Source organism: Vigna angularis, chromosome 6, assembly GCF_016808095.1.
Source record: "Vigna angularis cultivar LongXiaoDou No.4 chromosome 6, ASM1680809v1, whole genome shotgun sequence".
NCBI lineage: Eukaryota > Viridiplantae > Streptophyta > Magnoliopsida > Fabales > Fabaceae > Vigna > Vigna angularis.
This window is the reverse complement of record NC_068975.1, coordinates 27,661,793-27,674,940: the sequence shown is the minus strand read 5'-3', so window position 1 is coordinate 27,674,940 and position 13,148 is coordinate 27,661,793. Positions and strand designations below refer to the sequence as shown.

Below are 13,148 nucleotides of genomic sequence, written 5' to 3'. Positions count from 1 at the left end.
TTCAACTCACATTCTGTAATAGTTTATATGATTCCTGCTTCGTTGGAAATTCTACTTATATAATATAATTTTGTTGGTACTCAATAAAAGAAAGATACGAACAATATCTAGAATTATATAAATTATATGATATAGAAACACAATAATTTACATATATATATATATATATATATATATATATATATATATATATATATATATATATATATATATATATATATATATATCGTCTTCGAATACATTGAAAAGCCAAAGTTACCTACTTATTTTTTAAAAATTCATGCAGTTCTTTTTCTATTCTTCATTTTTCTCTTTCGTTTATAGATTTGTAATCTCGTAATATTTTTCAAATATATTCCACTATATAGCAGGGGTCTTAATTTAGAGTTTTCATCTAGTGTCACTTTGAAAAATATATATTTTATTGTTATGAAAGTATCTTATTATCTTCTCGTAACAGAAAGAGAAAACTTAAATTATTTATTTATAGTTGAAATGAAAATTCAATCTTATATTATACTACGAGATATAAAATTTGAGCGAGTTTTATTTAATTAAATAAAAAATCTGATAAATTAGTACAACGATTATTTACCTTGAACTCAGGGGAAATTTATTTCCATTTTCACTGCATACCAAAATGTATTGGATCAGTGACAGACAGGATACTTGACAAAAAGAAAAAAAAAATTAACTCTTGTAATTTAAAGGATATATAAGCCAACAATTCTTTGATAAATAGAGTAGCATTCCATTTTAGAATATCTATACTCCAATACATTGAGTTGAGTTCCTTCTGCTCCTTTGACTAAAAGCTCAAAAAGATAATGCATTTCTTACCACAAACTTGCAAAGGAACAAAAAATCATTAAATGAAGTCGTCAGATTTTGTTTTCTAGTAAAATCACATGAACCACTTTCATTTTTTTAGAGTTTCTAATTTTATCCTTATAAAGAGAGAAAAAATACATTCTAAGGAAGTAGTTTATTCCATATGAAATTTTCTAAATGAGGTTGAGAAATAATTTTTCTACCAAACTTTTCAATTTTTTATTGTTTTGGACGTAGTGTTTTGTGAATCATATGAAAATAATATTTAATTCTAAACTTTTCAGTTTTAATAAAATCATTTAGTAAATTAAAAGGTTAAAGAGTATTCTCGTGTTAAAGTTAATAAAAATTTGACTATTTAAATATTAATGTTTTATTAAATATAATCATGTATCTTCTTATATTTAGGTTTATAGATTTGGAAATAAACTTTAAATTAATTATAATATAATTGATGATAATTACACTTTTTCTTAAACTGGTTAAAATTATTTTGATTGACTATTTGATCTTATTTGTGGACTGTTTGATAATAATAAAAATGACTGTATGAATTGAACGGTCAATCATATTATAATTAAAGAGTTAGTGTTCATTTTAATTAGTGTTGTCAAAATAGGTTGTAACCCGTGAGTCAACCCGGCTCATCACGAGTTTGAGCCAGGTTGGATTTGAAAAAAATGTAACTTTTTTATGTGAGTTAGTTTTCAACCTTGCTCACTTAGAACCCAACTCACTAGGTTGAACTTGTGGTGAGCCAAAGCCATTTGGCTCACTTTAATTTAATTATTTATTATTTTATGTTTCAATATTATTAGTTAGTATTTTTTTATTATACTATAAATGGTGATAAAAAAATGGTGATAAAAAAGATGTTTCAAGAGAGAAAAATATTATATATTTATCTATTCAAGACTCTAATATTATAAATGGACAAGTGATACAAAAATTATCAATGTTAAAAACTTATTTGTTCGCCTTTGTACATGTTTTTGGATTACGGAATTGTATGATACTTTCTTTTTATTTATTTTGAATTCTCTTTGGAGTTTAACATCATTTTAGTGTAACATTTATTTATATTTTAATTAAAAAAATTGTAATTTTTTATTTTAAAAAAAGTTATAATTAAATGAGTCAGTGAGCCAACCCGTTTAACCCACCAACCCGTAGTGGGTCGGGTCGGGTTCGACTTTTTACCGTTCGCTAATAAGTGAGTTGGACTGAGTTGGCTCACTAAGTGTCCAATCTGTGATAAGTCGGGCCGGGTCGAGTCGGATTACACGTTTTGACTGTTCTTATTTTAATATAAACAAAAAGGAAATTAAAAAGAGAGAAATAAATCCTCTAGATTTGAAATTTTGCTGAGAATGAAAAAAGCAATTTGCTTTTGGTCTAAAAAAGGGAACTAAAAGCATAAACAAGCTCGCATGCACGCCAGAATGGCCTCGTGTTACGACCCACATAAACATTTGTTTTCTCATGTTATTGTTTCCTCCACCCAATCAAATTTCTGCCTCACCCCACCAAAAACCTACCGGGAAATGTTTTCCTTACGAGAAGAAGTGATTGCTTTTCGAAAAAAAAAATCTAGAAATGTTTATTATGTTTCATAAAATAAATTCCGGAAATAATAAGGTGTAGGAAGCAATACCAGTTTTCATTCACGTAAATACATTCGGGCTTTCTCAATCACGGGCTCTTGACAAAAACCTAATATTTTCAAAGCTTAAATTGTGTTTTATCCTTTTGCAGCCCCAGAATTTCTAACTGCACTCCTATAATTTCTAAGGTGCTATTTTACTTCCACGTGCTTTTTCAGGATTTTCAAACTAGGATTTCTGAAATGGGATTTTCAGTGCAAGTTTTTCAAAAATATATATGATATTTTCTGAAATAATATTTTTGGAAAAAAAATTAAAATATTTTTTTCTGAAACACATTTTGGAACAAATTTTCTGGAATCAATTTTTTGTTTTTGTAGCAAACTCTTTCTTCTTCTTCCTCATCTACAGTAAATAAATAATAGAGGTGCAGCCATGATGGTACAGCAATAGCGGTGACGTAGTGCTATGAAGGAAGATATTTCTAGAAGAGGTTTTTGATTAAGGTTTTTAAATTAATAAAGATATTATATTTTTTCGTAGAAATTTATTTATGTTCGGAATCTTTGTGGTATATTCCTTTAATATAATCCATTAAATAATTAGTATTTTTTTTACTAAATACAATGGTGGCATGATACATATAAAATTAAGATAGAAAAGCATAAGAGAATTGAGTGTATAATGTAGTCAGCAATGAGAGAAAGAAAGAAGAGTGAGAAGACAGTGGTCCACTGAGGAGAAGGACTACATACACTTCATCCAACTATTCAAATTGTGGCTTCCACTTCCACATGCCAAATTCCCTATTTTTTTTTTAATAAAATTCTATCTTATAACCACGACTTGATTGTACAGTGACAAAACTGATCAATCTGATCTACACTTCAAAATTTAAAAAGTTGTTAATTTCAATTGCAATAGTACAGTGAATTTGTCTATCATTTCATTCCTTAATAGGAAAGTTGAAATAAGACGCAATGTAGTGAAAATAAAATATTGTTCGGATAGACATGATGCAAGTATCGGATGATGTCTTTAATTTATTGTTAGAACTCTGGATGGATGAGTGAGTAATCTTTTATATTTCCTTGAGGAAAACCAGAAAATGAAGAACAATTTTAGAATATTTGTTGTAACTTTGGTATTTGTTCATCTGAATATCGTACCAATCCACGTGACAAAAATAACATAAGTCATTTACACAATAATTCTCATCCTTAAAATTACTAAAATCATAACATCAAGTTAATTTCTCTTTTCCTTCCATTTTTCAGTTCCCTTAATTTTACATTGCAAAACAAGGACGCTTATCTAATGGATGAAAAGCCAAGACACAAATCTCGTGTCTCTCGCTTCCGAGTTTCATGTCCTATTAATAAAGCATCGGCATGTGTATTACGAAATAATTTTAATTTTTGAGAAAAAAAAAACATGTTGATTACATAATAAATAATAAAGTAGAAACGTGTATTAATGAAGTAATCTGTGAATCACATTTGAATTTTACACCGGTGGAATACATTGAGACAATAAAATAGAAAATGTGATTTGCATCCTAAAAGTGTACTAAGTATGAGTCACCTCCACACTATGTTAACTTGTTTGTATTTTATATTTTCAGAATTATAAAGTTAGAGTTTTTGTGGATAAAGAAGCCACCTTACGAGCATAGAATGGTAGAATAGAAGCATTATCAAACTTGTTCGCCACTATCTTTTGTGATGGAGAAAAGAATCGCCAAGATATTTATCAGTCTGTCTCTTGAGCCCAAAAACTACACACATGTATGTCTCTCCAACCTTATGTTGTCTCCACACTTTTTATCCTCCAATCTTTAGGGCAAGATATATTACGCAACTTGGAACTCGCATATCTGTTGGACAACTTTTGAAGGAAGTCTTGTAGTAAGGTTTAAGCAATTTAAGTATATACAAATTGTGGTAGGACAAATCATGTATCTCTTCATTTTTTAGGTACTTAAAAATATTTACATGATATTATTCAAAGTGCCTCACGCCGACACTTGTGGCCATTAGCTTTTAAAGTTCTTACTACCGACATGTGACATGGGTTATATCTATCAATGATTGTGGCAGTGGCCGTCAAGGTAATTTATTTTTTAAAACATGAATATATAGACCGAACCTTTTAACACCTTTATATTAATTTATGACTTAATATATAAATTTAAGAGAAAGAAAGCAAATATTTATTGACTCTGAGTATAATATTTTATATAGAAGGTGTAACTGTTTCTGGGTCTGACAGCGACCAGATATTGGAGAGATGACGAGGAAGATAACGAGGTTGACAGAGAGAGGAAGAAACGACAAAAAGGATAAGGATTGAGAATGGCCAAAATTCAAGACATCTAGAAAGTTACACAATGTGGTAAAACTAAGCCAACTTTGTTTGCAGTTTGTTATTCCTAACGCAAGTTTTAGAAAGCAGTACTGAGATAGTTATTCACAACGTTTTCACTAAAGATCTGCAGCACCACGGCGTTTGTAGGACCGACACATCTCGGTGTCTTATACTGACTAACGGCGGTTCCTAGTCCTAGGTAATGATCCAGAATCTTCTGGAATGTTCCTCTCCGAACAACTCGTAGTTCGAGGGCACCGATGCAGTTCACTTTGCGAGAACTGATGTAGCCTGCATCAACAAAAGACTTGTCCAAACAGTTACAGCATTCGTGGAGGAGTTCTTCACTTGCTTCCCCACTGATCTCCCAGAAGATGACGTAGTGTCCCGGTTCTTCGGATAAATCAACGTGGCTGCTGTAATCAACAACTTCCAATTTTTCTTCCGCTAACAACTTTGCAGCTGCTTCCACAGCTACCTGTAAATCCTTCTCAGTGTTCTTGTCGATATTAATGTTTAGCAGAAGACTGCTACGCCGAACAAACTTCAGTTCTGGAGTTGAGTTGTGGAATCCCATAACCTTCACCACATCCCCCAATCTATACCGGTATAATCCTGCAATTTTTTCCACATGTTAAAATGATTAGATTGATGCTGTTAATATCTGTCGGAAAAGAAAAATGTTTTTTTTTTCCAATACCGTGCTTCTATGCTACTCTTCCAAACTGTGCACATTTACTTTGAATTATACTATATCTATGTATATAAACTTGTGAATAGGTTCACGAAATCATGAGTGTGATATATGCGTAGGTTATATGAACAAGTTTCCAAATAAAATAATATTTACGTTTTATCACTGTCGAAAACAAGCACTCCTTTTCATGTTCCTAATTGTGTTTTAAAAAATAAGACGAAGCATGCAGCCAAAATTAACTGAGACAATCCAGATAAGGTCGAATCATACAATCTAATTCCATGAAATAAGCCCGTGTAAATCCAAGAATAGTTGTTAAAACTAATTGACTGGGTATAACTTCCAGGATTATATATAATTGCTGCATGTCATATAGTTTATTCTGATTAGGTGTATATATATATATATAATGTAACTTTACAAGCATCGGGAAGAAATTTCTCCAAGTTGGTCCCATGAAAGATCATGTCACCGAGCATAAAAAGCACCCACTTCATTTTCTTAGTCCCCATCACATAAAAATAATAGAAATATTTACGTTTTATGCTATGCACATAACCAAATATTTGGAGTGAGGACCAAACCCCCCCCCCCCCCCATCGTGCACAAAGCCAACATATGCAGCACTGGGACAGTGAGCTGTACAGAACCACATGCGCAAATCTCATAGTAATTTAACATTATTAAAAAAAAATCTGTCGGTTGATGTCATTAGTTACTTATTAGATCGCCCACAGAAAGGTACACACGTAAGATATATTTTGTATTGCAACATTATAACTTTCTTTTCAAGCTGAGAAGAACAAACAACTAAAATGTTTCTTCAAACTGTATGAACTAAAATAAAATTAATGAAACAAGAATTCAGTACCTGCTGGATTGGTCATAACAACTTCATACTCTTCACCAACCTTGACTTGAGTGAGGCTCACAGGCTGAGGATCAATACAAAGGAAATCTGGTTGACCCCTGGTGTTGTCAAGCTCTGAGAGAGGAATGAATTCGAAGTAACCGATGTGAGGAAGCACAGCATAGGTGGCATACTCAGGGGGGTATTGTGGGTTCACATTTGCTGCAATCCAACCCTCAGAAGATCCATAGTCAGCAGTCAACAAAGGCAGCTCCCCTGCATAGTGCCTCAACTTTTTCAAATAAGGCTCCATTGATCCAGTCATGATGCCATAAATATACTTAGCATTGGGAAAAAGCTCTGGTATCAACCCGTACCAGTTGCTCAACCCCGTACATTTTTTGTGGATCAAGTTGGCTAATTTCGGGTTTGGCTTCATCAGTTTAGACATAGCCATTCGAATCGAAGGTACGATGACCCTGCTGCTGAGAACCCCTTCTCTGATATCAGTACACAGCTCTTCCCACACTTGTTCAAAGGTTCTAAAAGCATGGACAATACTGTGAGCAAATGTAGAAGACACAAATTGAACCTCGTCCCGGAATATAAGACCACACAACAGATGGCAATACAATGATTGGAAAAAATCAGGACCAAATATCACTTCGTCTGGGCTGCAGCATTGGGATTGCAGTGCCCTCATTGCACACTTATAACCAGCATTACTGAACACATTGCTTGTAGCAGTTCTAGCCGCCAGACCCCCTTTTGTTTTGAACTGCTTGCTTCCGTATATAAAGCTCAAAGCCTTCCCATTTTTTATGGGAAACTCTCTGCAGGAGTGCAATTGTGTGAGAAGACAGAATATATCAAAATTCAGTTTGGACAAACAAAAATGGGAAATCAGTTAAAATCGCCAACAGTGTTAAAGATTTGAACACTATTGTCCAATCATTAATCGTCAGAAAGAGAATCAGAATGTTCTAATAAAAGTGTTCACAATATCATTTACTCTCAGCTTGACATATATGGCTAAGGTTTTTTACTTTTTATAACAACTAATTTAAATGTAGTTTAAAATTATATTTAAGTAGTTCATAACGTAAAATATTGAACTAAGAAAAACACTAAAAAGGGGTGAGAAGTGGGGTGAAATACCTGTTTCTAAAGGCAAAAGAGGTCTGGTATATCTGCATTGTGGTTTCATACAATTCATCGTTCCAGGGTACATACTTTGGCTTCCCCTGGGTAGTGCCAGAGCTGCAAGAATTCCATTTAGAAACTTGTCGCTTAAGCGCTACAGTTCAAACTCAACCACCGAGATTAAAAAAAGCAGAGAGAAAGAAAAAAAATGCACCTTAAAGACATGGTTGTGATGGGTTTGCCAGTGAGAATAGGAGAAGCATCGCCATCGATAATTCTGTATATGTAAGGTTCCAATTCTTTGTGGGTAACCAGTGGAACACAAGCCTTGAAACTCTCGGGATCAGTTCTTCCATTGAGACCCAAACTCTGCAAATACTCAGCTGACGCGTTATCTTCCAAAATCTTTTTCAGAGTTTCCCTCTGAACCCTTTCCGCGTCCTTTGACAGTAACTCAAATTCTTCTATAACTTTGTCCATATTTAACTCCTCCACTTTCTCTAACATTCTCGCGCTATAAGAAAGACACAGAAAAGAGGTCAGTGTTGAGTTCTAAGTTCTCACTTTTAGCAATAATCTCTGTAAATTTCGCTCCAGCATTTGAATCGGATATGGACGAAAAGCCAAACTCAATTCAGACAGGAGTAACGCGGAAAAGGACAAACAATATTATTCATGGGTAGAAAGTCGGACAAGGCCAAACAAAAATCTAATCCATGTTTCCTTTTAATTGCGTATGTTTTTTTTCTTTAACACGTACATTGAATCTTCTCAGAAACAACAAAACCAAGGGAAATCTTCAAATTGTAAGAAATTAGAAATTGACGAATACACGGTGAAAACGAAAGAAATAAGAATGAAAATTCCGAGAGACTTTATATTTCCTTTTTCTATGCATACTGTTGCGCCAGTCACAAAGGTCAACTCAGCCTTTGGATAGAACAATCTAACAGTCTCTCGAATGAGAAATCCTCAAAAACCAAATCAAAAAATTCATTCATACGAAGCAAACAGCAAGAAATTTCAACAACAGAAGTTAATAGAAAAAACAAAAAATGGTTAAAAAGAGTTACTAAGAAAGAAGTTTCAAATTACACTAGCTGCGCAAAAACCGAAGTCAAAGACACAAGAATTAGTCCACGAGGGTAAAAAAGCAGAACCAGAACAGAAAGTGGTCCCATCAAAGATGAGGTATTGGAATAAAAACCAAGTAAGAAAAAAAAAAACGGAAACGCAATGACAACTAAGAAGAAGAAACAAAGCAAAAAAAAACAATCAGCTGCTGTTTCTGAGCTATAAGATTCAAAGGAAACATGAAAGAAGAAGAAAAGTCAACGAAAATTATCGACCCAGCTAACAAAACCATATGAATTCATCTGGGTGTACTACAGTTACATGACCCGGCAACAGAACCCAGAAAAAAAAAATCATAGTTAAACAAAAATTGAATACCTATGAAAATCTCGGTGTGTTTGAGGAGTGCTGGATCTGCTGGGTTGAGTAAGTTGAATGCAAGTTGGAGAACGAAAGAGAAGAGAAGAAGGTGTTGTCTGCTGTGTTGCGAAGTTGGTGGAAATTAGATTTGAAAGAAAAAGCGTTGTGTGACTTGGCACTTTGGTGCAGGGTAGTGGAGTTTAGTTAGCACCGAAGAAGAAAGAAGGAATGAAGAATCTAATTGAGGATGCAGTAATATATATAGGCCATGGTCAAAAAATCAATGCTACAAAAACCTTAAATGTCCAAAATAACCTCGACCTCTTGTAGAATTACAACTGTTAGAATTTGATTCATGGCCGCACCCATAAATGTCACCTCCAGCGTGGGCCCCATGCCACAAAGTTCCACCGTGTGTTGTCACTAACCCTTTTCTTTAATTTCTCTCTGTCCACATTTTTTTTTATCTCTTTCGAATTTCTTTTACAAATTAGTGAAAAAAAATTATCCATGTTTTCTTGATTTTTAATAAAATAAAATATTAGTCAAACATTTTTAAACGCCCATTTTAATGAATGTCTAACTTATTTTAGGTTAAATAAATTTGTTTCTGTTGATTGATGTGACTCAAACCTACAATCCGCCATCTTGAAATTTACTCATCGACGATCACTGTCGTATGTTTTATTTGAGGTATGTTGAGCAAATCCCTTTTTGTTATTAACTAAATTTTATTCCAATGCTATTTATTTTTAGTTCCAAATAATTGAGGCTAATAAAATAATTTAATATTTTTGAGAAATTTTAAGAGATACCAATATTTAAAGGAATATTGCCGAAATAAGTGGTTATAAAACATATTTAAAATGTTGAATTGATTTTTTATTTTTATTTTTCCATTTTTGTAACGTTACTATCTTGCCTGTCTAATTCTAATTTAGTATAAGGAATCTCTGGAATTCTTAGGTATAACAACTTTGTTCTGCTAATAGTTGTTATAAAATCAAGTTACTCAAAAACACACAAAAAGTTAAACAAGAAAATATTAAAAAGTCAAATTGTTTAACTTATTAGAATAATTGTCTAACATGATAAAATATAAGAATGGTGTTGTGGAAAACAATATACTAATAAAAAAATTAACAGTCTAATTAATTGACTCGATAATTGATGTTTTATTTTATTTGAGCTGATAATTTAATCTATAATGCAAGTAAAATTATTTATTTTTGTGAAAAACAGCGATTCAACTTAAATTTATCTCACTTTTCAAAGGAATAACATTTACTTATTGTAACAGACGTATTTGTGTTGTTATCGATTTTGAAGGTTTAAAAATTATTTCAGTTGTTGAGTAATTTATCATGATAATATTGTAAATTTTAAATATAATTTCCATTGTTGTAAAATTGATTTATTATTAACATGTTAGAAACTTTATCACAACAACTTTTTCGATTTACAGTATATATTATATAAATTTGTTAATCATATGAGTATATTAAGTTAACCGGTCCGATCAATAATTTATGAATTCACGGATATGATATACTGATAAATTGACTAGTGAATAAGTTTAATTGGTCTTTTATATAATGTATGTGAAATCGGGGCCACCACGTTTTATATTTTATAAAATGACAGTGTTGTAAATTTAGCTTGAGATAACATAAATAATATGCTGTTTCTTTTTTTCTTTTCTTTTTTCTCCTTTCTTTTTTCTCTATATAAGAAAGTAAAATATTTTTTATTTTTATTTTTGGCTTAAAGCATTTATTGTGTTTGATAAATAATTTTTTATCGTTTTGTTTTCTAATCAATACACAAGTGGTTTTAATTATGTACAATTTTAAGAAGAAATGACGTTTCAAAGATTTGTTTTATCTCTGAAACATTAGAAAGTTTTAATTTGGATATTCCTATGGAAATCATTTACAAAATGATTTGTTGATAAAAATAGAATGAAAACTCAATTTCATCAATTATTATTAAAACTGTCCACCGGACTTCATAAATAACACTAATGATACGTCTTTCTTGGAAGACAAGGTTTTTCCAAGTCTTAAAACATGTCATTGAATACATTATTAATGATTACGTGTTACATGATAACCATGAAAGTAAATCTTTTGTTGTTTATTTGAATAGATTTTGGAAACAAGTGAGAGTAGATTTGGAAATAAATTTTTTTAATCTGTCACATCCATGAAATTCTATACTAATTTTCACAAACTTTACTTTCATATATACTCTCACTTACTTTCAAAATCCACTTAAATAAACAACAAAATTTAACTTCAAATTCATTTAATCACTCTCCCTCAAATCCATTCAAGTGAACAAGAATTTAATGATGATATTAATTGTCTAAATAATAGGATTTTTTACTATCCAGGAACATTGACCAATCATTTTAGAAAGTATGTTCTTGTTGTAGAAGTGATTTTAGGAGTAAAATCAATTATTTATATTCCTAAGATGTATGGAAAAAAAATTACTGATAATTTTAATAAGGTAAGACTATTAAATGAATTAAATAAATTGAAACTTTTTTTATCATACATATTTGATCACATGAAAAACGCTGTGTACTGTGTTCATTCTTGTCTGTACTGTGAAAGGAAAATAGAATATAATAGAAAGCACTTCCAATGGTTGTTGCTGCTTCTTTGCTCATTCATCATGACGCGTTTGTCCAATGAAGAACCCTACTCTTGCAATTTTTTCCCTTTTCAATTCATCAATTTAATCTCCATCTATATTGTTTTAACAAACTTATAAGATTTTATATATTTTTTTGCTTGATATTTTTCTGAAAATGTTATTACTTATTTTGATTCCTAGATACTAAACTTAATGGATTGTCATCTTTTGTATACAGTTTAAAAATATTGGAACAATAGGTTTAGAAAGTTAAACCTTCACCCTATTACTGTTATTTTTTTTCTTATATTATTCATTATATTTTTTAAATATGTTATCATATAAGTTTAGCATTGTTGAATGATGAGTATGGATAAATTCACAATATCATATATTTGGAGATCAACACATTCTGATTAAAATTAAATTCATTAAAATATAATGTTTATTACAGTTTCATTGAATATTCGACTTTTCATATTGATAAAGATATTGAGACTTTTTTTTCATGTTAAGACATAAAGTATATTGAGACTTTTTTTCATGTTAAGACATAAAGTTACCGACAGTATTATTTTCATGTTCATGTTGGATTGATATTAAGGCCCATTTTGATTCGCTATTTGAAGCAACTGAGTCCAAATATATATGTCTCGTTTAAAAAGCCCAAAATTTGACATGGGGCTTCGTTTCCCGTACTTGCCCGTTAAGGTTTATCATTTGCCCCTTTTTCTTTTAAGCTTTCTATATGCATTTTTTTCTTTAGTAAATTATAATTCATTCTATTTTCTTGTACCTTTTGAAAATTTATTTATATTCTTACAAAGTTGAATATATTCTGTAAAAAGATTTTAATTTTATTAATTTTTTTAATTTTTCCTTTATCAACTGTTATTCCTTTTTTTTCTTGGTACTTGTCCTCCACAAAATGAATGAGAGGTATGTTTATAAAAGACACTCTGATACTCAAGTTAGTTGAGTGCATTAGATGACAATTAGTATTGTAATAATGAAAGTTAAAAATATTTATTTCGATAATTGTACTATTTATAGGATAATTATAATGTTACGAGTCTCATCTATATGGGTTTTGGTGATCTTGGTGGCCCATTTACTTCATGAGCCAATTGTTTGATTCAGATTCAGTCAAGTTACAAAGTAGTACGTTGTTAGCTTTGGTAGTCTGAAAGGTAGTCAAACGAATTAACTTATAGTCAGGTAGTGATAGTTAAGTAAGTCGACGTGGTCGAGTAGATACAATAATACAAACAGACTTATGACTGGATAGAAGTAGTCAAGTAAGTTGCCTTGTGGATTGGTAGAAACAGTAATACAGACTGGCTTGTGACAAAGTAGTTCACCATTGATTCTAATAGACAGTACATAGGCCTCGACAAGCGACACATATGGTGTGTTCTAGTAGTCAACACTTAGTAGGCGACATTTGGTTATCAAGAGAGACGTTTGATTATAATAAATAATAATATATCCGATAGTCAACACCTAATAAGCATCACCTGATTCTTAGTGGCCGACATAACGCCCTTGCAAACGACATTCAATGTGCTATGTAATAAAT

At 31.3% G+C, this 13,148-nt stretch overlaps 1 protein-coding gene across 1 annotated transcript; it reads right to left on the bottom strand.

Moving 5' to 3' along the window:
• Window positions 1-4,777: 4,777 nt before the first annotated feature.
• LOC108346002 (jasmonoyl--L-amino acid synthetase JAR4) lies at window positions 4,778-9,164 on the bottom strand. The gene is made up of 5 exons (XM_017584904.2): window positions 8,945-9,164; window positions 7,707-8,006; window positions 7,508-7,609; window positions 6,371-7,182; window positions 4,778-5,417 (listed from the first exon to the last, which is right to left on the bottom strand). The coding sequence occupies exons 2-5, from the start codon at window positions 7,997-7,999 to the stop codon at window positions 4,879-4,881; spliced, it is 1,746 nt and encodes a 581-aa protein (XP_017440393.1). The 5' UTR covers window positions 8,000-8,006; window positions 8,945-9,164; the 3' UTR covers window positions 4,778-4,878.
• Window positions 9,165-13,148: the final 3,984 nt, after the last annotated feature.

What these genes read in the sequence shown, in the direction of transcription:
- LOC108346002 (XM_017584904.2), bottom strand. Translation starts at nt 7,999, where the DNA reads ATGTTAGAGAAAGTGGAGGAGTTAAATATGGACAAAGTTATAGAAGAA. An exon ending in TCTTTTGCCTTTAGAAACAG is followed by an intron (nt 7,183 to 7,507) that starts GTATTTCACCCC and finishes GCACTCCTGCAG; the next exon opens with AGAGTTTCCCATAAAAAATG. An exon ending in TGTTATGACCAATCCAGCAG is followed by an intron (nt 5,418 to 6,370) that starts GTACTGAATTCT and finishes AAAAAATTGCAG; the next exon opens with GATTATACCGGTATAGATTG.